We start from the raw sequence: 27988 nt of genomic DNA, 5'->3' as shown, positions 1-27988 counted from the left end.
CATCATCCTCTAAAAAGGATTATTTTTGGCTTGAGTCTACAGCCTGAGGGCTTGAAAATATTGTTGGATGGAGACCGCAATGGAGGCGCTTCTGTTTCCTGGCACAGTGAGAATCACCTTGAGTCACTAGATAGAGAAAGGCTTTTACGTTTGCAAGCAGCTAAGTCTGTGCCCCCCCCCCGTTACTTCCTGTCGCGGAGAAAATTAAATTAAACCCTTTTACTTTCACACTTCATTCTTCCAGCCAAACAATCTTCTTCCTCTTCTGTGACCCAGAAGAGAGGATAACAAACGATTTGGGATCCACGGGCCAGCAGCAGGGCGCATCGTCCCCACTCCCCAGTTCCTTCTTCGACAAAATCGGGGGAACACGGTCCATTCCTATTCTGGGGACAGGGGAGGGGAGCTCCCCCTCTTCGTTCCTATTCGCCCTCGTCGCAAAGGGATGCAGCTCGCCCGGCACGCTGAAAACCACACACTCAGCCCAACTGAGGTGTGAGGTGTGTGTTTCCTTTCCTTTGATGGGGGAGTGGAAAATTCTTGGTCCTGCACCAATTGATGAGCTACTGATGCTGTCGCTCTGCTCCCCTTTCCTGCATGCACGAATGCAGCCCTGTGCAAAAGATTTCCAACACACCCACACCCACACCCACACCCACACACCTGTCATGCCCCAAGAAAACACTGCCTCTGTGGTCCACAGGCACGTGTAACCTTCAAGGAGTCCCCCCCTTGACTTCTTTCATCTGCTGCTCCAACAGCCCTCTTGCTTTCTGGCGTGTAGCTCGTCTCGTCGTTCGAAGGAAGTGTCTCATTTGTACCCAGATGATGGCGACAATGTTTGCGCTTCCACTTTTTGAAAGGCGCCCTTTGGCAGAAGCAAAATGAGCTTGACATCAGCCCCAAGGAGGTGGGGCTAGAGGAAAGGAGAGCTTTGAGGTTTGGGGTGTGCTTTTTTGCTTTCAGTAACAAGTTGCGCCGCTGAGCTTCCTTAATCCAGCCAACGCTGTTCTGCAAGTTGTAAAGAAGGGTTTCTCTCAGTGCTCTGGAGCGCGCAGAGCACTGACCCGAGCGAGGTGCCTCTTTCACAAAGCTTTGCACTACTGATCCAACCTGCCAGAATGACGCACCTCCAATTTAAAGATGCCTTCTGGGTAAGTGCCAAATGATTGCATTCCAACCTCGAGAGGAGTCACTTTGCAAAGTGTTGGCCCAGATGGCCACGATTCCTTGTAGGGAGATTTTAGGGAACTGGTTATTCAGGGAGAATTGAACCCAGCTGTTCAGCACCTCGGATTCCCAGCAAACTAAAGCCACAATGCCTAAAGAAAGGAAGACTGCCTTAAGCATTTTTAAATGCTCTTTAAATTCATAGTTGAATTTCTTTTTAAGGCCAGGTATCGTTTTATTTTTCTAAGGCAAAAGGCTGACTTAAGATCCTGCCGAAAGCGGAGCTGGCACCTTTTTACAGTACAACTGGAGTTCGGTCTGCAGTAAAATGTTAGGGCAGGCCAGCTGGATTAGCTAAACCGTGTGGCTGGTGGTTTATGCAAAATGCAAAGGTATGATGCAAAAGTTGCCCCACGCCCTGGCGCTTGGGCCTCACCCCTGAAAGTTGCAAAATGCCTTGGTTGTTTGAAAGGCTTGAGAAGATGTCTCTGGAAAGGCCAGCGGGCAGGACTTGAGAGTCTCCGTCCCCAGCTGTTGGCCCTGGGCACCATATTGTTTATGGACCTTGGAGGGATCAGTTAAAGGGTGTTGACATGTCCTTGCACCTCGCCCCTCGATTTTTTAACTGGGAGCCGGTCTACGCTTGGGGATTTAGCTTCTGGGTAAGTGCCAAATGATTGCATTCCAACTCCGAGAGGAGTCACTTTGCAAAGTGTTGGCCCAGATGGCCACGATTCCTTGTAGGGAGATTTTAGGGAACTGGTTATTCAGGGAGAATTGAACCCAGCTGTTCAGCACCTTGGATTCCCAGCAAACTAAAGCCACAACGCCAGGATGGAAAGGGGACAGAGAAAACGTGGGTATAGCAATGCTGGATCCTCTGTGCTGGATCCAGGGATCTTCGGGGCCCACATCAGTCCGCAAAGACTCGCCTTCAGACCTGAGATTCCTTGGCCAGCAGTTGCGTAGAGAGGGCACCTTTTCTCATCCGGGTCTCCAGTGCTTCAAGATGAGGCTGTGTCCACAATGCTTAGTTTAGGTGGAAGCTCAGAGGTGGTTCTTAGCAGTGTCAGCCTTGTGCAGCTCGTTGCTCGGAGGCCTGGGGCTTTCTCATAAATTAGCACGGTAAAGGCAGAAGCATATGTCTGAGTAAGACTTTATGAATTGCTGATGGGCATCTTTTTAGTCCATGTTTTGCTGAATTGACAGTTTTATTAAAGCTCGCTAGAAGTGCCTCAGCAGGTTCCCTTCCCGATCCTTCTCATCCAGATCTCCCACCCATCAGGTTAGCTCTAGGTAAAAACGGGGCAGAACCATGTTTTTCCTGGTCGATGGGCGATGTGAGTTCGGCCCGTCTCTGCTCACCGGTCTGTTCCATTTCTGCATCAATCGGCGGTTTTTAAACGTGCAAAGGGTGTGTTTTCATACTTATCCTATTATAGCCCGTCCACCTTTCTGTGTGCCTTTTGTTTCTAAAATGTCCATTTTTGCAATCCTTTCATTCGAACAGGAGTGTGATTATTTGCATTTTTCATGAATGTTGCAGGATAAGTTTTCTGTTAAAAAAAAAGATCACGTAGACGTGCATTGCAGTAGGTAAGGAGACAACTTTGTGATGAACCAAAGTGGGGTACAAAACTAGTTATATTAGGAGACGTGTGTATTCAAAAGCATACAGACTTTTGTACAAACTATATACGCATGCATAAAAATGAACATACATTCAAACATACATATACATACATACAAACACATGCACACAAGTTGTGCCAAAAGTCAGGCCCCACAGACAATATATTCGATAAATCACATTCAATGTTTGAATTAGTTTCCATTTTCTTCTAAACCCTTCCTTCCTTGACCTTTGAACGTTCCTAATGACACTAACATTTTCTCTAAAAAAAAAAAAGATTAATTCATAAAACATATTATGACTGGCCTATGGGGCCTGACTTTTGGTACACCCTTTCTCTCTATGTATGCATATGTCTCAATAGGTATATGATTTATTTATTTATACATCACAGATATATAGCTGCCATGTCACAAAGCGACTCTATAGGGGTGCATGTATTTATCTCAATCAAACCGATACAGAAGTGGGGTGAAAGGCCAGAACAATGGGATTGTGAGACAAAGTGAGATTAGCCGATTTATCCGTTCCTAGCTAAAACGCACACCTTTGGTGTGGATTGGGTGTTAAATTACGTATTTCACTGCATCCTTGAAGCTGAGCGTTGCAACATTCAGAGAATTGCAAAAACGGAACAACTGCTGTGTTTCAATATGCGTCTTGGCTCGGGAAGTGTGCCTTGAATCGGTTTACTTCAAAAACGTGATTTGGACCTGCAGATTTCTTGGACCAGGCGCCTTATGACCCCCTTGTTGTTTCTCCCCCACAAGGGCCACCTGCCAGCAAGGGCAGAACCCAGCAGCACCTTCTTTTTAATTTCTGTCTAATTTGCATTTATCCAAATTAGATAGCTGTACATTAGGAACCGTTTTTCATCTCCCCCCAGCCCAGAGATGGCCTTCTTCTGTGACCTGGGAAATTTAGGACTGTGGGCAGCTCTCCAAATCTGCTGCAGAAGCCAGGGTAGGCCAGGTTTGAGCGGTGGGATCACCAGAAATGCTTTGCAGAAGGCTCAGGAGAAGGCATTTCTGCATTTTTCTCACTTTTCTCCCCCGGGGAGTTGGGGCTCTCCTTTCACATCAGACCTGGGTTGGGCTCTATTTTAAGACTGAAGCGGTTCTAGCCCAGAAGGGCAGGAAACCGCGCCGCCAACGTTTGGCAGTTGTAGTTCGAGGCAGCCCTGGTGGCTCACGCAGAAGGGGCTGGAGGCTGTCCTGCTCTGTCTGTCAACGAAGCGCGATAAGGAGTGAGAGCTGCTACTGCTGAGTGGGTGGGAGGGTTAGGGAGAGGCTGTGGAGGCTGTGGGGAGAAGTGTCTCATTCAAACTGTTGGATGGGTCAGTGGGACCCAAAGAAGGGTGCATTGGGGCTGCAGTCTTTGGTTGGGGGCTACCCTTTCTGTCTGTAATCTCTCTTTTCCCCTCCCTTTTCATCTCTCTCTCTACCTACCTACCTACCTACCTATTCCATCCATCCATCCATCCATCCATCCATCCATCCATCCATCCTTCTCTCTCTCCCCCCCCTCCCCATCTAACAAACTATCTTTGGAAGCCCAAAGCCATGGGGAAGGTGAAGTTGAGCTTGACACCTGGTACCTGCATGGACACAATCATGCCACCAATATTGGTAAAGGGATGCTCTGGGGGTATTAAAAATTACCTCAGGGGTCAGAGGTTATCCATCCCGTAGTGGGTGGAATCCCAGCCTCGGCTGACCACGTGGTCAGTCTCAAATGGAAACGGAGGAGAGGTTGTTAGGAGAGCAGCCTTCAAAAGTCACAGCTCTCGATGGCTGGGGGTCTCTGCGGAGCTAATGGCTGCCCTGGCAGCTTCAGATCAGCTACTCCTTAGGCAAAAACCCAAAAGTTTCCTTTGCCAAAATGGAGGGACTCTGCAGTTAGTTTGCATGCTTTCCAGAGAGAGCACAAGGCAGCTGAAATGGTGCACTCAGTCTGTCCCTTTGCGTCTGAGAAGTGTTAGGGAAATGCACTACTGGACAGGTAGTCCTTCTTTAGTGACTGCCTCATTTAGTGACTGTTCACAGTTACGACAGTGATGAAAAAGTAACTTTACAACCAACCCTTGCATTTATGACCTTCCCAGGTCTGTAAAGCAAAGGAGAGTTGAAGTAAGTTCATAAGCACAGTTGTGGCTTCACCTAGCGACCACTTTGCTTTGCCCAACAGCCGAGTTGCTGGTCCCAGTTGTGGTTGCTAAATGATGACTACTTGTATGTGCTTATAATTAAGTCCCCTGGATCTGGTGTTATCTATGACTTCCTCCCGATCTAACGTAGGGGCTGCTGTTGGCCTCAACTTCAATCCAGGAATATAAAGTTGCAATGCAAATCTACGTGTGCAGATTGAGAAGTAAAACCAGCTAGAGATGATTAATCAAGATGATTAATTTCTCCCCACTTGGATTAAAAAGGTCTTACATAAAGTTTCCAGTGGAATGGCTTGTAGTCACGGTTGGAGGAGCAGCTCCTCTGGAAGGCTAATACCACCCTGTCTTTTTAAACAGGATCAGTAGAGGACCCCAAATTTAGCCACTGGCCTCTTGAAGGTGCTGAGAAAACACCTTGGCCAGACATCTTGCAGAGCCCCTAGAGGTCAAGTTGATACAGAGGGATCTAGGAGAACAACGTGCCTGACGCAGAGTAAGGTAGCCTCGCATGTTCCTGAATTCCCAAAGGCAGTGATGATTTTCCCCTGGAAAAAGGCTGCTGTTAAACTCTTGACTTGAAGCTGGTGACTCAGCCAGCCAGAAGGAGCCTCCAAGAGAGTTGGGTGAAGAAGTCACATTCGCTTGACCAATGCTTGGGCTGCAAGTGCTCTAGCCTGGCTGGCACGTACATTGGCAGCAGTCTCATGCAACCCACCAGGGTGGTGAACGCTCCAGATTCTTCATCTTCAGCAGGCCACCAGATCCACCTAGGAATGGCAAATGCACGTGTAGGTTTACTTGGTGTTCTTTTTATGCTTCTTTGCAAAATCAGGCTGATCCTAAGGAATGTTTTCTACTGGAGTGCAGTTGTTTCTCCTTAAAAAGTGTTTGTTTCTTGGAATATTTTGCTGGCATCTTGGCTGGAACGGATGGGTGATTCTGTGCCTCTGAGGTGATCATGAAGCAACAGGGCAGTATTCAGAAGTAAGTCCTACTGGGTTCAGTGGGGCTTAACTCCCAGGTAAGCACGCATCTGTCCTTAGGCAGCAAGATGGTGTTTCTCCATCAGATATATCCTAAGGAATCCCTTTTGTAAGGTGACATAGAAGACATCTCACCTCCTTCCGTGGTAGATAATCTAGAAGCACTGAAAAAAGAAAAGGAAAAGTTATTTCAGTGATATGGTACTAGTCCTCTTGACGGGGTTAGAAAAATATTGTGTTTTTTTTTTTTCTGGGTGGTGCTGGATATTTCAGGAGTTTGTTCTTTATTACATTTACTGGATTTGAGGGTTTTTTTTCTTAATATCAGCTTTGGGAGGCGGGAGGAACATGTGTTTGTGATCTGAACAGATGTTGCATAACCTCAGGCCATTACACAGCATAACAAAATAATCACAAGGGTTAAAATATAGGACAGAAAGACACCAGAAAAAGGAAAGAAAAAAGAATATTCTTTTATATCTTGGAATTCTTTTGTAGGTTGGATATGTGGAACTGCCAGAAATGTTTTCCTAAAGGTGAATTAGTAGAAAGATGACAATAAATACTTTAAAACATATAGATCAGCAACTTTTCAAGTGGTGCTGAACAAACTTGTAACCTAATTTTCACAGAAATCTGGTTTCTGACTCTTCCCTGCAGTTGCAAATATCTGCCTTTCCTTCAGAGATCTAGGCTCTTCCATATTTTATGCAACTTATTTGTGAGCTTCTCAGGGACCAAGTTGCAAAACCAAATGCTTTTTTTTGCAACACCCTGCAAAATTTAAGGGCTGCAGGGAGACAGCTCTATCGAAAGTGGTGACTTTCTCTGGAGCAACCATGGATCAAAGCAGTTCATACTAATGGAATTCTCTGGATCTTGGCCCCCGAGCTTTAATCAAGATGAGACTTGGAACTGAATCGATCGCTTGCACTATTGACACTTTTAGATCACAAGATGGAAACTTGGTAGTTGGGGAAGTCACGCGTGGATGGTATTGTACCCTGTCTGAAAAAAACAGGAGGACACAGGGAGTGTCTTCTTACACTTGGCATTTATCAGAGGAAGCAGAGGGGGTAGCAGTGACGAAAAGGGCCTTTGAATGCTGATTCTGCTCTTCCCAGATGGAGTCTGGAAATACAGAAAAAAGACTGTAGAATGATGTAGAATGGTGATAGCTGATGGACATTCAAATATCCCTTTTCCTAGTGCAAAGAATTCACCCTTCACTCCGGATACGAAGCACTCCTACAGCGTTTGTTGGATGGAAGGAAAATGTGCAAAGATGTGGAAGACTTGATCAAACAAAGGTAATGTAACACTCAGAAATGAGGGATGGGGAGATCAAATGGTACAGCACACTGTTTGGAGTTGCCTTAAGGCTTTGAAAGGTCCAGATATTTTGCTCATAAATCACTGCATGGATCTGAATCGCCTTCCCCAGTTGGTTCTTCTCCCTGGGTGGGATTTAAACTCTCAAGAATCCTCACCCATATGGACATTGGAATCCAGATACCATAAACTAGGTGTGTTTCCAATCACCTATGGCTCAGTTTTGTTGCATTAAACCAGAGTTAGTGCAGGTGTGTCCCCCACTCCTTTCCTGCATCCCCTCTGCACCCAGAATCCTCTCCAACTACAAATGCCTAAAGTTGGTGGCCTAATTTCTTGCCGTTCTAAGGTTGGAGACAGAAAATATGTTTGTGCACAAAGAAAATGCAGGAAATATCACTCCAGAAGTCCCCTGGTTGGCCAAATCCCCACTGCATATCCTTACCTTGGCCCCCCCTCCTCCAAAGCACCTGTCTCCCAAAGTATTGCCCATCCATGCTTCCATGTGATTTACAAATAGGTCTGCTTAATGCCTGAATTTGAAGATGTTCATCAGATGCATTTGGGGAAATATACACCTAAATTATCACACATTAGGGGTGTATGGAAAACAAATGAATCATCCAAGAGTCAAAAGTGACCCAGGGTTTGCCCCCTCTCCAGAACTATTTTAAAAGATGTGAGTAAAGGTTTCTGCGACCTGGCGGAAAGGCTGCCTTCATCTTGGGGTTTAACATGCTCAGAATGTTGCAGAAAGGGAGGAAGAAGGCGGCGGCTCAGAGCGATTTTGAGAGCTTTCAATCCAGTGGCTTCCTTAGAGGGAAGGGAATCAGAACACAATGGTGGAGGACACACTTTGCAAGCAGAAGATCCCTTTTGATCCAGACAAAAGGATCTCCCTTCGAAAGATGAAGGCCACAAGTGAGGGGAGAGAAATGTAGCCTGTCTCCTTCCTTCAATCTCCCACTCTTCAAATCTCTGCAGACGACGATGATGATTAGATTTTTATCCCACTGTTGAGATTACAAACTTTGGCATGTCTTGAGAATTGGCCTAGTGGGATAAAAGAATCCTACCTCCTAGGTGGTACCTATTTTCCTAAAAGGGAAACCTTTTAGGTGGCTTCAGCATCTACCTCCAAGAGCCATTGGTATATGAGGCACAACTGTGGAGCCATATTTTCTGCAACCATTGTTCCCAGAACAGATGATGGGAAAGGCAGCCAAGAGCCTTTCCATTAGCAACACTGAGTAGGAAGCACACATGAGTACATACCTGTGGAACCAGTACAAGGTATCAGAGAAGGATTCAGTTCACCTCCTTTTCCATCCCACCATGGTGTCCAAAGAAGGTGAACTGCCCCCTTGTCCTCTTTTCAAGAAGGCCACCAACCAAGTTCTTCCCTTTGCCATCTTGTTTGATTTTGAGACTGTGCTTGCCAGCTTCCAAATCTGTTCAATACACACCACTGGAAGGATGGGGTGCAGAAACAGAAGCACAGCATGGTTTGAGCTGCAAATAAAGACACTATTTTATTTAACAGGGCCCAAGCAGAAGAACGCTACGGGAAGGAGCTGGTACAGATCGCTCGGAAAGCAGGAGGCCAAACAGAAATCAAGTAAGTCCATTTCGGTGTAATGAAAAAACCAGTTACTTCTTTGTTTATATGAAGAGTCAGTGTTGAGTTATTAATTAATGGTTGGTTAGAACTTGCATCTAGTGGTTGATATAACGTAAGAAACAGGGTTGGCAACATCTAGCATTATTGACCTAGCTCTTGATAAGGCTCTGTGGGTGGTTTTCAGTTATGAGAATGAGACAGATTTTGAGCTAGATTTACAATCCCAAAGGCATGGCATGCAAGAAAGAGGGAGGAAGGGAGAAGGAAAGAAGTAAACTCAGCCATAGGTGTTAAGCCTATGTTTCTTATCATGGGCTAAAAACAGGGGAATGAAAAACTGCTTAGAGAGCTACCATAATGAAATGGTGCCAGCTAGATGGAATTTTTCTTTATGCTACCTTGATCTCACTGTGCAAAATTCTAAGTCTTGGCCCACCAAACCCACCCCTCATATCATTCTCAAGGACTGGATCTGGAAGAAGCCAAAACATGTCCTGTTCTCTTTTGCAAGAAATAGCACATTGTGCTATCTACGTTGCAGATCTTCTGCTCCATTAACTCAAGGGTGTCTCAGCTGTGAATCAAACTATTTGTATATATGTAAACCTTCCTCTTGTACCCTCCCTTCCTTCCTTCCTTCCTTCCTCCCTTCCTTCCTTCCTTTCCTGAGCTGCTCCAATCAAGTGGGACTCAGAGTGGCTAGTCCTCCTTTCTGCCAATGAGAACTGACCTAGTAAAACAACATATCATAAAATCACAAAGCTACTAAAAACAAATAAGATATATGAAAAATTACTATGGCCCCCATAAATCAGGAGGAGTCTGATAGCACCTTTTTAGACTTTTATCTGAATGCCTTTTAATAACATTTGTTAGTCTGGAAAGGTGCTACCAGATTCCTCCTGATTTCTGGTTACCGTAGACCAGTGTTTCTCAACCTTAGCAAGTTTAAGATGGGTGGACTTCAACTCCCAGAATTCCCTAGCCAGCATGCATGAATTCTGGGAGCTGGAAGCACACATGCTGGCTGGGGAATTCTGGGAGTTGAAGTCCACCCATCTTAAAGTTGCTAAAGTTGAGAAACACTGCCCTAGACAAACAGGGTGGAAGCTTTATGGTGAGAGATCCAAACTTGAGCGAAGGAGGAATTTCCTGACTGTGAGTGCTCTTAAGCAATGGAATTGCCTGCCTCCTGAAGTTGTGGGTGCTCCACCCCTGGAGGGTTTCAAGAAAAGACTGGACAGCCATTTGTCCAGAATGGTGTGAGGATTCCTGCACTGGGCAGGGGGCTGGACTAGAAGATGTTCAAGGTCCCTTCCCAGCCTATGATTCTATGATCCTCCTATTATAGTCACCATAGTTTCCATACACAACCCAGGATGGGGTGTCCTAAAGACCCCCTTTCAGGGCTCTTAAAGAGCCATGTTTTTACAGCTCGCCTAAAACTCGGCAGGGTAAGGGCTAGATTGATCTCAATAGGTGAATCATTCCAAAGTTCAGCTTGTACAGAAAGGACACGCAACTTCTTTCAACAGAAGGAATCTCGCAACCAGGCAAAAACAGTTAGCAAATGCAATTAGAGATAATATTTCTACAGGGTTTCTAATGTAGTGTAAGTGATACGAGTTCTGACTCATAATAACAGGAAAAATAGAGCTGGCTTTGTATACATTTCCTGTACCATCATGCTTTATATAGAATCATAGTTGCAAAACGGGGGCGGGGAAGGGGGGCAGCTAATCCGTTTCCTATTCATTGCTAGATTGATTCCTGCAAGGGACCGGAGTTGTGTTTAGGCCCAGTAAATGAGGGAGTGGGTCCTAAAACTAAGTGTGATTCCCCCAATGGGGCTTCATTTGAGAGTTCGCTACTGTAAAAAGCATATCCAGGATGTTCCTTAAAACCAAGCTTGAGGACTATCAGGAGCAAACTGATTTGGACTGCACAACTCAGGCTAGCCACTAGATGGTGGAAGAGTGAGCACTTTCTGTATTCTTTTAGTGCCCTCTAGTGGTTGTGTGGGGTTTTGCAACCCTGATATGGTAGCCTAGAAGCAGAAGGATCTTCACATTTCTGAGCAATGGAACTTGGCTTCTTAAGAAGGTTCTTTATGGTAGATGAGGGATGTCCTTTCAGTCACATACTGCACATTCTGTGGTCAACAGTGGTTTTTTTCCCCCCAAGATGGAAGCTTTTCTTCTTCCTCTGCAAACTGATATTGAAGATTGTGGGAACTGAGCTGCGGCCTTTCGCTTGTAAGCCTTCTTCTCTTCCACTGAAGAGAACTGGGCTCCATCCTTGGTATTGATTGGCTTAGCCAGCATGAGCAGCAAAATATTGTAGGGCTGCAAGATCTTGAGAATATCTTGGAGCGCAAGAAGAATAAATAATTCAGTACTAAATGAAGTAAAACCAGAGGGTTCACCAGAAGGAGCAGTAATGAAGCTAAAGTTTAAATATGTTGGACCCATAATGTGAAGGCAAGAGTCATTGGAGAAGACCCTAATGCTTAGAAAAATTGAAGGTGGCTTGAAAAGGAGGCCAGGAGAAGACAAAATGGGGAGATACTATGACTTATGACACAAAGATGAGCTTTTAAGAGCACAAAGAAGCAGGTACTGACAAACATTGCTAGGGAAATGATGTTTATTAGGTCATGAAGAATCAATGGAATGACTGACTAACCACCGGATCTGGGCTGCAAAAAATGGAGTGGCCATGAGGTTGCACCACGGAGCTAACAGAAAAGTCAAACTCCTTGCTGTCATCTGGTGGTCATCTGGAATTTTGCAATTTGGATCTGGCAGCCCTCAAGCAGCATCTTGGCCTGCAGTAGGTTTCAAGGATATCAAGGAATTTGGCATAGGGTTACCTGCAAAGCTAGCTCCTGTGAATTCTTTGACAAGCCCTGATTAAAGCAAATGACAGCTGAGTGTAATGTGTGAACCCAACCCAAGTATGCAGGGATGGAAAAAAATCCAGGCATGGAAAAAATAGATGAAATCAGGCATAGAAAGCTGGAGTTTTGGAGGGGGCCATGGTGCTTCAGATCTCTCTTCCTCTAAGCATTGGGATAGGGTGAGGTCAGAGTTGGACAAGAATGTTGTGAGTGGCATTAGGGAAGTGTGATTGTGGCACCAGGTTTTTCTGCTTTGGATTGACTGGTTCTTGTGTTTTTGATGTGTTGTTTTATTTTTGGATTGTAAGCCGCCCAGAGTTGAAACCCAACTAGATGGGTGGCTATATAAATATTTTCAATAAAAGAATGAATGAATGAATGAATGAATGAATGAATGAATGAATGAATGAATGAATCTGCTTCCCAAGGTGGCAGACTGATTTTGATTTTTTTTAGAAAGGCAGAGACTCAATTCTTGATTTTTTAAAAAAAGGCAGAGACTCAATTCAGAGGGCTACTAATACCAGTTCCTGTTTGGGTTTGGGCCGTTAAAAGAGAAGTTATTAATGTTTCCTGGGCAACAGGGAACAAATAGTCCTAAGTTCACTAGATGTGGCCAGTTTAGCACTCCCAACTGTACACGAATCCACTTCCTATATTTTACATAATGAGACTCTTAGATATGTAATTTTTTCTCCTGCAGTTTGAAAAATTACAAAGCTTCACCCCTAACCTGAAAAGTCACTTGTAGAATGCAAAAGAAGCTGGCTGAATAAGAGATGGATTGGGGCTTTTGGGTTTTTTTTTTTTTTTTTGAGTAAGATGAATGAATGCTCAGTTGGCTTCTACACAGATAAAATCGCCTGGGCAAATATTATGCAAAGCTGTACAGTATTCTCATTTTTAGCTATGCATTTCCTCTCGGGAGGGAAGGGATTGTGCAAATGTCACCCTGAAGCAACTGAAGGCTTTGGCAATAAGTTAACTGGGATCTGTCCTTTTCTTGCTCCACAAAGCCCATCACAGTCTGTTCAGAGTCAGGGTGACATTGAAAGGATGACACTTGTGATGTCACCAAGCACCCTCCATGCTTTTGTGTTTGTGACTCAGTGCCACAGGAAAGTACACAAGGGGCAGAGTTCGCATTGCCACGTTGAGAGCCATTTTGCCTTTTGTCCCCCCTGCAAGGGCCTATATATTTTTCAAAGTTCTTCCTTCACACATTTGTTACCCGTGACATAATATGCACAGTCATCTCCTCCACTAAGATATCCTTTATTTTCCTCCGTCTTCCTCGCTGATTTCTGACTCTAAAATATGCCCATAAAGTCACAGATCTGTGTAAGTTCAGTGGTGTTTCTCTTTTATGTGGTTCAGTTTCGATTCTTAATCCTATCATATGACATCTGTTTTGTTCGCAGATCTCCGGCGCGGTATGTGCTCCTGTTTATGCTGAGGATAACCTGTCTGTCTGTCTAGCCATCTCTCCCTGTTTAAAAAGCAGCATAAAATAGAATAAAACAGATTTCAAATATTAATAAAGCTCCCTTATCAATAATAATGCTAATAAGAGTGTTGTGTTTGGGGTATTTTTACCCCTCTAGCTTGCCAGGTGGTAAGAACGAGAGTTGAGTTGGTCTCCTGTTGGTAGCGCCTTGTCTAGCTTTATCTTCCTGAAGAGCAAAGCTTTAAAAACGGTCTTGGCATGATAATTTGAAGAAACAAAAAGCATACTGTGGAAGCCTCCAGAATGGCAGTGTTTTAGTAGGAATGCTGGCCAAACCAGCTTTAAACGAATTTGCAATGATACGTTTGAGGTTCTGCCATGAAGAATGCAAAGACTTGAAAGAGGAAATGTTAGGAAGGAAATAAGAGTATTCCTTTTTTTTTTCCCCTTAAAAAACTGAGAGAGAACCCAGCCCTAAGCAAAGTTCAGTGAAGGATGAGCTGTGAACAGGGGGCAGTGCTTTCCAGATATGTAAGGACTTCTGTTTGTAGCACTTAAAACAAGACTTGATTCTAGAAGCTACAATAAACAGACTGATGGTACCTTAAAGGCCACCCATTTATTGAGCTGATAGACACACAGTCCTTCACCAACTAGCAACCATAACTCAATTCTCTCCACCTGCCTCCTTTGAAAGAATTTAAACACTGAGGCCAAAATGCCCCAAAGCCCCCAAAGCTTCAACTGGTAAGATTTCTGGTCCGAGCTGAGGTCACTCCCAGAAAAAGGCTGTAAGATGACTTTTGTGGCTTTGCTAGTTCTAAATTGACAGCACCCAGAGGAGGCAAGACATTGCTGTGGTTCAGTGAATTCTGTAAAATATTGCCATGATAATTCCTGTATTTTGTGGCTTTTGGGGCACCTGCTCTGCATAGTTTCCTTTTTCATGGATCTCTGCTTGTGGAACTGATGGCTAGATAGATCACAGCTCTGTAGAGGACTCTTGACTTGAGTGCCTTCAAGACTAGGAGGATTGACCTGGTTGATGCACCAATAAAATAACGCACTTCTTCTCTTACTCAAGGATTCTCTCATGATGTAATGGGGTGTGAGAATAACCTTGGGAAACAGGAGGAAGAGCCACAGCCTAGACAACAGTCTGACAAGAGATATCTCAACCCACAGAAGGAATGGGGGTGGAGAAAGTGTCTCAGAAGAGATCCTCCTTAGTTTTCTGGAAAGTAAAAGTAAAGTGGGGGGGAGAAGGGCTTTCAGACTTGTAAGGCTATGTTACTGTAACCTTACAACAAAGGTAGGGTTAGTACTCATGGTTTTGTTTTTTTATCTGGACTACCTCAAAAGGCTGACACATATTGTTGTACCTGCTACCAAAATTCTTGGTCAGTTAGGACAGAAAAGTTTGCAAAACTCAGAAATCTGCTTTGGGACAGTTTTTCTTCCTTTACAGCTTTTAAAAAGCTTTAGCTTTTTTACTTTTAGCTTTAACACCTTAAAGAGCTTTGGTTTTTCACTTTTCAGAAGTTCTGCCATGTCTGCAACGATGTATTAATTCTGCTGACAATGTGGTCCATTTTCACTGTAGAGTTAGATAGGATTAAAATGGAACCATTCTGGGCTTTAGTTCAATGGTGCAGCACACTTGCTTAGCATACAGAAACCATTAGTGCTATGGTTGATGAGAAAAAAACCCTTTTTTTTTTCATCGCTTCTTCCTCAAAAGGACACCACAATGGACTTGTTTCCTCTTTAATGTTAATGGACTGGGTCTAGAGTTAAATAAATCTTAGTTCATCAATCATCTGACACCTACAGGATGAATCTAGTGATTAAATGTATACACATTTGCAGGGCGAACTGGAATGTGAATTTAACAGAAAGTTAAAAGATGCCACAAGGGGGCATTACAGAAACACAGGAAAAGAAACTTAGTATATAGTCATTTTCATAGGAAGAAAAAAACAAATGGAAATAGCGTTCAGTTAAGACGGATGGAAAAAGCACATACAGCCAAATAGTTTCAACCAGCACTGAATTAATTTCCTAGATAGGAAAGAAATTCAGCTGATTAATACTTAACCTTTCCTTTTGGAATATTAGAAAGGTTGAGGGCTTCTCTCAGAAGTTCTCATTTTCACAGTTCCTACGCAGTGGAGAAGTTTGTTGTAACCCAAAGATAGATAGAAAGAAAGGTCATACAGTTGTGGTGGTGGGCATTTGAAGACTGGCCCTGAGGGTCTTCTGGAATTGCTTTTCTGGGTGGTGGCACTGTGGCCTTTCCAACAGCCCTGGGCTTTCCAGAAGCGTTGGCACGTTCTCATGCTGGCTGGTTGCACTCGGAGTTGTGGTAGAAAGCCCGAAGTTTGAGGAAAGTCTTTGGACTGGAAGGAAATTGATGAGTTTTGTTCTTTCTCCTCAGCACTCTCAAGGCTTCGTTCGAAATCTTAAAACAACGTAAGTATATTGACAAATCCTGTTGGGGATATTTCTGACTCCCTTTGGCAGCAAAAGTAATCATTTTTATAGGGTTCTTTTTGCTTTGCAAATAATACTGACAAATTCCGACAGGTTTCTGCTCACAGCATTTAGAAAAAAGCAACTTTATACTTCCTACTTGTGCAGATGAACTTTAAGATTGAGTAAGGAGTGGCCATTTTCACCCTACATTCCGTTTTGGGATAATGCTATTTAATTTTACTGCAGCTGGCAGGGGAAAATCTATCAGTATCAGAGGGAAGGCCCAGAAATGAATGAGGGGAAAATGGATTTTGTTGAGCTTTACTGGCCATTAAAAGGATATAAAGCCTCAGTGTTGTTGAGACATTTTGGAATCTTCACTCAGCTTTCCTGAACCTCCAAAGTGCAGGCCATCGATTCCCAGAATCCCCTATATCAGCTGGGGGGGTTCTGGGAACTGAAGTTTCAGACATCTGGAAGACACTCAGTTGTCTACCTTTGCTGTATAGAAATTAAATGCTTTTAGAAATAACTAAAACTCCAGTCATTGAACCAAGATCACTTACTGCAGGGGTGTCCTCAGGAGGGTCAACAATATTAAGATGGTGGGTGCCCTGTCTTTTTTTCACATGTACGATGAGCATAACATGCATATAAGAAGGGGGAGGACTTCAATCACCCATGTGCTCCTGTGTTTTGATGCTGTTGCCCTCCCCCCCATGGAAGCCCCTTACCCAGGTAGCCGATGTTCAATATCTAGAGGCAAAATTTCAATAAAGACCAACTCTGCATTTCTTCCATAGAAATAGAAAGTGTGGGCAACTCTCACATCCAGCTGGCGATCATGCTGAAAGATGAACTAAAAGCCTTAGAAGAATTCAGAGAAAGGCAGAAGGAACAACGGAAGAAGGTAAGGCAGAAGATGGGGCATCTGGGGATGGTGGTGGTGGAAAAAGTCAAGATGGTAGCCACTTTGTTCTTGAGAAAGTAGCCCAAAATAACCACACCTTGATTTGGCTTAGTATAAGATGGGGCAGAGAGAAACTCCGAATGGCTTTCAAGATTCTGTTATTCTGTCTTATTTCAATAAAGAACATTCCTGGAGTTTCAGCTGTGCCTCTTTCTTGAGCTGACCTACCTCAAAGGGCTGGCACGATCCAGCTATTGCCCTTTCGAAGAAATCCCTGTTACCTTCGTAGAGATGGAGAAACGCAATCTCGATTCCCCTGTTTTTTCAAAAATAAGCTATGACACATGAGAATTTGGAGCAGCGCTGCATTTCTAAGCTTGGTGCAGCCGTAATCCCAATGGTTGAACCCCACTGACCTCATTGGGAAATGCTTAAAACAGCAGAGCCCCAAGCCTTAAAAATGTGCCACAGAGATAGAGAAAAGGTTAGAGAATTGTGTTTCCAGTTCTTGTAGAAGGTAGGAAAAGAAAAATTAATGCCAATCCTGTCTTTCCTGCAGTATGAGAGTACAATGGAACGAATACACAAGAATAAACTCTTAATGTTCAAGAAAGCCACGGAGGTAAGGAACTCATTCATGGAGGGAACTACATTTAAAAAGCATATAAAACTGTCCAAGAGTCACGTGGATGTTGAAAAATGAGGCAGTCCTTGCCTGCGCAATCACATTCCGTAACGGGGTGCGAGAATAACCTTGAGAGACAGGAGGAAGAGCTGCAGTCTAAACAACGTCTGATAAGAGACACCTCAGCCCACAGAAAGAATGGGAGTGGAAAAAGCATCTCAGAAGGGACCCTCCCTGGTTCTCTGGAAAGTGAAGGCAAGGGAGGGGGGAAATGCTTTCAGACTTGCAAGATTCTGTTAGGTAACCTCACCATAAAGGTAGTTGTCAGAACCTGCATCACCCAACTGTTGTTGTTTTCCATTATATTGCATTCGTTGGGAGTTGGGGTGATTTGTTTCTGGCACTTGTAACTAAGGGTGGGGGGTTGCTGTTAATGGTTGTAATGGGAGCTGGGAAGCAGCTTAACCATATATGGGCAATTTAGACTGGCTTGATTGCAGGCAAGGCAGCTGGGGCCCAAAGAGCCAGGAAGGGGCTCGGGTAGGAGGGGGAGGAAGGAAAGAGGTCACCACCAGGTGGAGAAGAATCGAGACGCCAGGCAATAAGGGGAGGGGAGATAAATAGAGGGAATAGAGGGAGTTTACCCAAGGCTTTAGTTTTAGCAATGTTCTGTTTACAAGCTACATGTACCACGTAATAAAGAAGTATTTTTCTGAACCAAGCCTGGTTGCGTGAGAATGCTTCAGAACTGGGAGTTGGACATTGTGGACTTGACAGTAGTATTAGTACTGATGGTTTTGGGTTCCTGGTTTGGACTGCCTTGGAGGGCTGATATATTCTAACAGGTTGGCATAACAAAGGAGCAAAGAACACAGCAGGAAGGGGAAAAACCAAAGAAGTAGGAGCTTCTCTTTCTCTAGTATGATGGCCAGACCCGAAGCCCATCTTTCAGATATAATCCTTACATCGGCAGCTTTATTTTTGATCCCTTATCTTTCGGTAATTGTATGCAGAGTTGATACTTCCTTGTCCCATTTCTCTCTGCCTAAGGGTAGGGCTAGCCCCAGTGTGGAAAGAATGCCCAGAGAACCTTTGAATTATTTTCCAGAGCTATTCTTGGATAAAACAAGGCATACTGGTCTGAGCATTAATGCGCTAGTGGATTAGCAATCTGGGATGCATGCTTTTCTTTCTTGTCAATGACTACAAAGGGAGCATTCTCCCTTTAAGGCAGCTATGTTTGTTTTCTTCTCTTCATCGGGCAAATTTCTCTGCACACAGTCAAAGAAGGCATATGAACAGAAATGTAAAGATGCTGATGACGCTGAGCAGGCTTTCGAGAGGATAAATGCTGCTGGAAACCAGAAGCAAACAGAAAAGGTATCTCAAAAACTCAGGGGGGTTGAAGGTAGAGTCACAGTGAACTCAGCCATTGAACTGACCATACAGGCTGTTGAGAGTGACCCTCTTGGTTCTTGGTGATATGATGGAATAGTGCCCCGTGAAGTAGATTCCTACATTTACAAAAGTGATATGCCAGGGAAAAGCCAAGTTGGTTAAGCCCTCCCTCTTCTCTGCATGTTAGTTCTCTAGGGAATTATTTTGAATAGAGAAGTCTCTATAGCGAAGGGATATAGTCCAGATTCATATTGCCCACCTGAATGAGGGCTAGATGAAAGACAGTCTTTGCAGCAGTAACGAATGTACAATAATCCACACTCACTCCAGAACTAACGCTGGTAGGCTATACCTGTACAGCATGTGGGTGCTGAGGCTCCAATCCTGAGTCCTTGTTTTAGAAGGCCCATTGAACATGATCTCGTGTTTGGCATAGACACTTTTTGCAAGAGCGTGCACCAAAAAATGCTCGGTATCTTTCATTAAATACTTCATTAGCTCAGGGTGCCCCTTCCCTTCCCTTCCCTTCCCTTCCCTTCCCTTCCCTTCCCTTCCCTTCCCTTCCCTTCCCTTCCCTTCCCTTCCCTTCCCTCCATAGAGCCACACCAATGTTCTTTTTTTCACATTTCAGAGCCAGACCAAAGCAAAACAGTCGAGAGAGGCTGCAAATGAAGCAGGTACTGTTTAAGCATCTATGAAAGTAAGTTCTACTGTAAGAGAGACGCTATACATCTCTGTGATGGGATCTTCCAGGCCCCCAATTTAGCCTGTAAAGCTACAAGAACTAAAATAGCTGAATAAACCAAAAATACAATTGTGCCCTTCGTTAAAAACAATCAGAGTAAAATATAGGCTGACTTGCAATTTAGCGTTTTGGAGGAGTCTTATCCAAATAAGCTTTTTTTATTTCAGGATATTTTTATCAATGAACTGCAGGGTAGGCTATTCTTAACACTTCTGTGATTGTATTCTTGTGGTTTTTCTCATGCAGAAAGAGTGTACAAACAGAACATAGAAATACTAGACCAGACAAGGATTACTTGGGAACAAGAACATATTAGTACTTGCGAGGTAAGAAGTTGGAAGCAGCTCTTCTTGGGCACCAAGACCAAAGATGTTTAATTAATAGAATTGTTTAATAGATTGAAGTTTTGACCTTGAAAATGGTGGGATGCTACTGGAGGATTTTTAGGCAGGGTCCCTTTCCTTCCACCCAAGGGTGGGCAGGCAGGCAGGCAGGCAGGCAGCCCCAACACTGGTTTTCCTCTAACACCAAAGGATGACCAGCTTGTTCACTCAAGTGTTTGCTTCTCTGATACAGTCAATTGTCTATAGTTTGTTTGCATGCACATTCTTTTCATTGACAGGGTTCACCCATCATGGTAAGCTATAGAATGATTTATGCAGGTTGGCCTTAAGGCCGTGGTTCCCAAATTGTGCAGGATAACACAGCAGTACTTGACATCTGATGGACACCATGTAAGCTACAAGCCTGGAGGCACCATTAAAAATTAAGCAGATATTAAGGGTGCCAAGAACTGAGAAAGATTGGAAACCACTGGCTTAGGGCAATGATTCCAACAATTGTGGTTAGTAGAACATTTATTTCACTAGGCTTGAATGTTGCTTCAATCAACCAACATCAACTTGGTTTGTAGCTTTAGCCTGTTGCATGAACCTGGCCAATTTTGGCTTATAAAACATGGTTTTTGGCTTAGCCCAGTGTATGAACCCAGCTTTGGGTTTACTGTATCGCGTTTTGTGACAGGATCCATAACTGATCCTTACTTTTTTTTTTTTAATTTACCAAGGCTTTCCAACTTCAGGAATGTGATCGAATCACCATCCTACGGAATTCTCTCTGGGTTCATTGCAATCAACTCTCCATGCAGTGTGTGAAAGACGATGAGGTAAGGGAAAGAGTCGTCGTCACCCTAGAGATCAAGAGGAAGGAACCTCAGCAGCTGCAAATTCCCTCCTCAAGAACCTCAATATGTATTGAACATCTTCCCATCTGATGGCCAGGCTGGCTGGGAATGATAGAGGTTGTAATCCCTTTCATTTGGAGGGCACCAGGTTTAAAAAGGCTGCCTAGAGAGATGTAATTGGAAGACTTTTTGGAAGAGGCCATTGGTTTTGCTGTTGATCTCTGGAGTATCATGTCTCGCTCAGAATGTCACACTTTAAAGCTGTGACCCTCCCTGTACATGCATACCCGAGAGTAAATTCCACTGAATTTAGTGAGAGCTGCTATAGATGTAAGAATATAGTGAATCCAGGCAGGGTTTGAAAGACAAGCCTTATAATGTCTTAACTATGCTTGATGGGTTTAACCTAGAGAAAATAAGAAAGGGATTTAATAGCATTCATCAGAGGCTGATACATAAAAGGAGGCAAAGAAATTTGAGCAGGACAAGAGCTAATGGTCTTATATTAGATTTCCAATGAACATGAGATGAAATCTGTGAAGGAGAGCCATTTGACCGACTGAAATCTCTTAGGGATGCTTTAATTCTATTTTCTGCACCGAGCAGGTCCTACAAGGTCCTTGGACTCTGCAATTCTAAATGTAGCATTTTAAAAAAAGGGTGCTTTATTTGCTCATTCATATATGAAGGACCTACAGCTATTAAGATTTGTACAAAAATTTAGAGAGTTGACCCTGTCTGCTTGTGTTTTATCTTGTCCTGAATTTTTTTTAAAAAACACTGTAAAAGAACTAGAAGAATTTGCTTTAGAAGTCGTAATCAAGAGCTCCTTTGACAATTGTCAATTGACATTGACAATTCTTTCTTTTCAAAGCTTTATGAAGAGGTTCGCCTCAGCCTGGAAAACTGCAACGTAGACGCAGATATTGATTACTTCATTCAGAATAAGACGACGGGAACAGAACCACCAGGTCTTTGTGCACAGAATTGCTGTTTTCTTAACTGTACCCTGAAAAGAGGATGAAATCTGGAAAATAATAAACAAGTCTAGCAGCAGCTTTGGCTTGTAGAAGATCTCTTTTGAGTCTTCCATAACCTTGGAATGCCAATCTTTGGCTGTGAATTTTGGGCAAGTCTATGCCCACACCCCTGGAGGATGCCGAGACCAATAAGCTTGGTGAAAACTGTACCTCTGATTAAACGGGGAGATGTTAAAGAAAATGGTTGAGTACAGGCTTGACACAAGGGGTACCAATTCTTGGCTGGCATGCGATTTCTGGGGCAGGAAGTCATGCTTTCATCTCCTTCTTCTGTTTCTGAAACAGCTGCCATTGGCTACGAGAATTATTATGAGAGAACCTGGCCTGTGAGAAGCTCCAACAGTCCAACTCAGAGTTGTGGAATGATGAAAAGGTAAATGTCATTACTATGGCCATTTTCCATGAACAGGTGCTTGGCCCTTTGTTCTATAATTTGAATTTCCCACTGATTGGCAGAACCTGCCTTGGAATGGGTTTTTTCTTTAAAGAGAGCCAAGAAATATTTCCAACAAATAAGCTAAGCTGGGGAAGGAGAGAAGGCCAAGGTGAGGACATTCCTCCTCTGCTTGTGACCCTCCCCTGTGGTGTTTGGCCAGCCGCTGTAGAGAACCCAGTGTTGGATCCAGCAGGGCCTCGAGAGGCACCTGAAAATCTTTTTTTTTTTAATTTATGGCTGTTCCTATGCTGCTGTACTCTAATGGCATACAACAGAAATAAAGATTAAATCTATCCAAAGAGTGACAATGTATGTTACAGTAGAGCTAACAGGGAGGGGGTTGAAAAGGATGCTGGCTGCAGCCCTTTTTAATGTGTGGTGATGCACATTAAAAAAGGCAGGGCTTTGATTGCATTTTTGCAGCTTCCAACTCAACTTTTTTGATCCCTGTGCCCCAAATGCTCTCCTCCAGAGCAAAGTTTCACCTCTAGTTGGAAACCTAGTAGGGAGGAAGCACCATCATTGAGAGGGATATAATATATTTCCTATTGATCCACAGGTTCTCCGACTTGTTGCATGGCAGCACTCGAAACCCTCCAGACAACATTATTTCCACAATAACCCCAGCTGGTATGGTGTTTTTTCCAGGGAAAAATGCAGTAATTTTTCTGAGCATAATTTTGTTAAACTGTTAAATCAGGCTTTGCTAACTCGATGCCTTCCTAATGTGTTGAGTATTGGTCTGAGAACATGCAGTCGGCACATCAGAAAACTCATTTCATTTGCTTTCAAGGAAAACACAACTTGTGCTAATCTTAATACCCATCTTCCCCCCTCACATTTTCAGCATAGCACAGAAACTTCCAAAACTGTTTTACTAGGTTTGAGACCGTAAACCTGATTTCAGAAAAAGGCAGAATTTAATTCCCCTGACACAGGGCCGGGGCTTTCCAAATGTGGCTTTTAAGACGTCGTATCTAAACGTCTCTGATTTTTCAAAGCAGCAGCAGGTGAAGCTTTCAGAAACGGAAATAGTTCATTTGTGATAGGGACGTATCATGAGATCAATGTGACCGTAACGGGCGGATTTCAGAAATAGGCCTGGCGGTGCCGTTGGAATACATTCTCCGGATCTGTGCAAGTACAGTCGGAAAGAGCGTAGACTTTGGCACTTGGGTAAAATCCTTTGCCTCTGAAGGAGTGGGGCCATTTCTTTTTGCAGCTGAAAAGACGGACTGCGTCTACGCAGCGATTCAAGTGGCTGAGTCAGAAAATGCTGCCATGGATCATGACTACAGGGTTCTCTATGACTACATAGCCCAGGTAAGCATCAAAGCCTTCTTTATGCGGTGTCCTTGAACAAAAGAGCATTGTTACCCTGAACAGAACTCTTAGGGATCATTGCTGTCAGTTACTCTCAAGACCTCAAGTTGGCTTTATTTTTATACATGAAAAGACGCTTTCATCTGAGCAGGAGGCAGTATCTAGCTGAGCTTGAAAAACACTAAGCAAACCTGGTTAGTGCTCAAGCGGGAGGGCATCAACAAGTTCCAGGGTTCCAGGCCAGACTGGGAAACCCCCAAAACATCCCCGATGAAAGCAGCAGCAATCCCCTTCCGTAGAGTGGCCAAGATACGGCAACTCTAGCACCATAAAACCATTAGTAGTTGGGCCTGACTCAAGGGAATCTTCACCTTCATATATACTCTTTACGCTAACCACGTCTGGGACCACATGCGATAAACCTCTCCCCAGGATTTTATTGTAAATTAAGGAGTGTTCTCCTTCATAAGCCCACACTTGCAGTCTGAGATGGTATGGCCCGTGTTGGATGCATTTCTTAGCTGAAAAATTTAGCATTTACCCAAAGCGTCATAGTTTTCTTGCTGTAGCTTACCTTGTGTACAGAACAGTTTAGAAACAACCAGCACTACAAATCCTTCTCTCAAGTGACTTATAACCTACACTGAGAAACAGAGGAAAGGTGAAATGAAGGCATGAGTAAGCATAATGTGATTGTTCAATGACACCTACATTGGCCTAATCACAGGATGCATGAATTGGAAACTTGATGCTCAAGGGATTTTCAGGTAATGCCTCTAAGCCATGGGAGTATATGCTGAAATCATTTTGAGAGTTGCAGTCCAAGATATTCAGAAGATAGCAGGTTTCCATTTAACACAAAGGGGACATTAGCCTTCTCCAACTCATCTTCCTCATGATGACAATTCCTGTTATCCCCAGGTATATCATACTTCCATACCTGGAATGCTGGGAGTCAATCTACTGGCTAGACATTTACTTAAGAGAAAGCTCTTGTAGATCCAGCAGCTTTTGATTCAGTCCAGTTTTCTGAATTAACTTTGAAGGTTAGGATAGGAAGCATTATAGAGGGGTTCCTCTTACCTACAAAGTTTGTTTCAGAAAACACTGTTGAGAGATTTCTTCTTGGCATCACAGGATTTAAGCTATGATGTCCAGGATGGCTCCACTTTACCTTTTCTGCTTTTTAAACACTGATGTGAAGCTGCTAAGTGTCATCCTTTAAGAAAATTCAAAGTTGGATTACAGGGATGACCCAAGGAGATGGGTCATGGGATTAGGCACCAAGCATAGCGCAGCTTGCTGAGGTTAGGAACACAGAAAAAGTGCCTTATGCCATGTCAGATGTAATAATTTACCACCTAATGGGATTGGAGAGTAATAATGCAAAATCTCTGTTGCAAATTCTTCATGCCAACTAAAGACCTTCTTTTAAGCAGAGATGCCAAAGAACTAAGTGTGCTTTCTACATTATTCCTTCCTCTGAACGGTGGTCCCAACCTTTGGTAAAACTGCTACATCACGCACTTTCAGACATTTGCAAATATTGGTTCAGCATTAGGTGAAGCCATCCAGGCTCTGAACACAAAGGTTTTTTCTACAACATGACTTATGTTCTTGGATAGGCACCTTGGTATTAATTACGTTTCTAATTAATATTGATTTGGGGCCGTGAAGAGAGACGCTTACTCCATCATAGCCCTTGCACCTTTAGCTGAAGAGATTTTCCATTTCTTTCCATTACTCTTTTTCCAGAATGAGGATGAACTGGACATCCGAGCAGGTGATATTGTAACCATAATTGAAGCTGGTGAAGATGGCTGGTGGACTGTAGAACAGAATGGGCAGCAAGGATTTGTACCTGGCTCCTATCTGGAAAAACTTTGATGGAATACTTCTGAGTGCTACATTTTTAATTTTTCCCAGCTAGAAACCCCTTTTAAAAACTCAGTTTTACTCTTTGCATGTGGCAGAAAAAGAGCTACAATTATACTATTTTAGCATAGACAACATCCTGTCTTTTTTTTTTTAAAGGACAACTATCAAATACATCATGACATCCAAACTTGCATTGTTTTTCTCGCCCTAAAAATGTATGATCCCAAAGGTTCTGGCTGTTTGTCTACGGACAAATCAAGGCCCTATCTGGTCCCATCAATGCATTAGCAGAACCTTGACCGGTTTTCTACAAGGCAAATTTTGCAAAACTACCTTTGCCATTTTCCATTTACATTGATGGACCATCCTGACTAGAAACACAGTGGACTTTACAATAAACAGTTGAAAGTGCATTTTTGAAATGGTTAGAACTTCATTCCAGAAGACACTTTCACTTCTTTCTTGCTATGAGCGAAACCACGGCACATCTAAGAGAACCATCCTTTCCCTAGCATTGCAATTTTTGACTCGGGGTGAAGCAGGAGGTGGGGGATCTGTCCTAAATGCTACCATCTCAGATTCTCAGCTGTTCACTGAAAATGCATTTGCAATTGTTCTAGTAGCGCACAGACCACCATTTGAAGTTTTAGCAGCTGAGAATCTGACTCCAAATGGTGAGAAGAAAGTTCAGAAAATAACCATGTGGTCTCTCCCAAAGTCCCCTTTCATTGTATTAAATATTTTGTCAGAACCTTTTATAATGTTTCAGTTTGAACACACTGGTGGCAGGGGGGTTGGTGGTAGTTAACATTCAGTATTATACCGTATTTATTTACTTACCTGCTGCAACCTGTAATGACAGGGAGCATCATCCTCCAAAATGTAAGGTCGTCTTGTTCCTGTCTGCCTAGATGGCTGCAGTTCCCAGGTGATCATAGCTATGAAGCAACCACCTCTGCCCCACACATCACCTTTTAAGGTTACTACCCAACCTCTTTGCAGGGGGATATTTTTACACAGCAAATTTGGACAACTGTTTCTTACCAGCATTTATATATTGTATCTCCCCACCCCTGCAAGTCCAATGCATCATTAGGTACCTGGCATGATGTAACCAGGAAACACAGCTGAATCACTTGCAATACAGATGTTACAGAGGTAGTTCTACTGCAGAATTTCAGAAAGCCCCATAGTAGGGAATACTAAGATCCAGTGTTGCTCTCTTTCCCCACCTCCATTTTCTTCTTCCTTGAGCAAATGTGACAGTCTTCACTTACAATTCAGAGCATCTGTTACCTCTCTAGTAACAGAGCTTAATAATGACATTTCTTCCTTTGGATACTTCAGGAGTTTATTAGGCAATGCGCTCAAATCAATCCCATCAGCATCATTTATTCTCTCTGCCAAAACAAAAGAGCTGCCAGAGAGGGACCCTTTACAACCAGAAAGTGGGAACTAGAAAGTGGGGTTGCTTGGTGGGGTTTTGTGACTGATTTGATGGATGGTGGGAAGAGTGGAGTGCCTGAAAACGAGACCTTTAGTTTGGGGAACCTTTCGAGCAGCTGCATTCAAGCAAGGAACGACTGTGCGGCAAGGAGCTGACGGACCCTCCTGCTGGACCTTCTGGGAAAGTTGCAACCTTTAACCTCCTCCCAGTCAGCAGCTTTGAAGCGGGCATCTGGTCACGTGTGCTCAAAGATGTGGGAAAAAACCCTGCCTTTCAATAGAAAAGGGCAGGTGCCTCACATCTCATTGTCAAAAGCAAGAGGGGCTTGCAAAGTCCGGTGCTAAGCTAAGCTGGGGAAGCACAGGGAGAACACGAGGCCTCAAGGACGTTTTCCAGACAGAAAAGATCTTCGATCTCTCTTACAAAGTGCTGGTTTCTCACCGAAATGGGCTGCTTTTGAAGTAACTTCCTAATCTTGTTAATGCCAAAACAAAAAACCTCTCACGGTTTCAGAGAGGGAAGAGCAATACACAAACCATTTAAAAAGGACACTATGAAGCCATCCAAGAATCCCGCAACTCCAGCTGGGTCAAGGGCCTATTCACCTGCGTATCTTTCAAGGGGATACCAGCTACAGCAGCAGCAGTCTCCTCACATCTCTATAGGGTTGAAAAATGCAAGTGAGGAAACAGCCACAGAAGGGACATTAAAAACATTACAAGTACACCCAGCAGGAAAGATCTTCCTGGGCGCTCGTGAAGATTTGAAAGTTGCCATACTTGAGCAAAAATAAACTAAAAAGTTTTAAATGGGAGGCTCCAGGATTTTGTCTGTTGGCAGGGAGACCTGCTGGGGAGGGAGAGGTGTTCCTCATCCTCTCCATGACCTGACTTTCCCGATAGGTCCAGTGTTCTCTCTTGTTATGGATGGGATGGAGAACACGCAAGGCTTCAGGTGAGGCCAAGACCGGCAATGGATACTGACTCCCACACAGGAGCCTGATACAGATCAGGGAACTCAAGAACGTTAATGAGCAAGGATGATCAGCCCTCACAGCTAAATCCATATAGGTTATTGTGCAGTGTATGGAAAACAGTGTGGCATTGGATAAAGCTCAGGTTCTCTCAGAAAACAATGATTAAAAAGGCTAACCATGGTTTAGTTTGGGGGAGATGTACAGAAGATTTATTTAATCTAGTTTCCTATTTACATGTCACTTTATCACATTCTATTTTGCTACTCTATGATAACAAGTCACTCAATACAGAAACAGCCC

At 43.6% G+C, this 27988-nt stretch overlaps 1 protein-coding gene across 1 annotated transcript; it reads left to right on the top strand.

Annotated features, from left to right (window-relative positions):
* Positions 1-948: 948 nt before the first annotated feature.
* PSTPIP1 (proline-serine-threonine phosphatase interacting protein 1) lies at positions 949-25678 on the top strand. The gene is made up of 15 exons (XM_007436130.3): positions 949-1154; positions 7163-7263; positions 8829-8903; positions 15690-15724; positions 16531-16637; positions 17197-17259; positions 18544-18642; positions 19292-19337; positions 19652-19731; positions 20472-20570; positions 21463-21559; positions 21914-22001; positions 22624-22694; positions 23287-23387; positions 25143-25678. Exons 1-15 carry the CDS (start codon positions 1122-1124, stop codon positions 25272-25274), a joined length of 1227 nt encoding a protein of 408 aa, XP_007436192.1. The 5' UTR covers positions 949-1121; the 3' UTR covers positions 25275-25678.
* Positions 25679-27988: the final 2310 nt, after the last annotated feature.

The sequence above is a fragment of the Python bivittatus genome, unplaced genomic scaffold (genome assembly GCF_059951505.1).
Source record: "Python bivittatus isolate LINGU-HERP-01145 unplaced genomic scaffold, Pbiv_v1 ctg000530_np1212, whole genome shotgun sequence".
In the NCBI taxonomy this organism is placed as follows: domain Eukaryota; kingdom Metazoa; phylum Chordata; class Lepidosauria; order Squamata; family Pythonidae; genus Python; species Python bivittatus.
The sequence above is the reverse complement of the archived record's forward strand: the minus strand, read 5'-3'. Positions and strand labels throughout refer to the sequence as shown.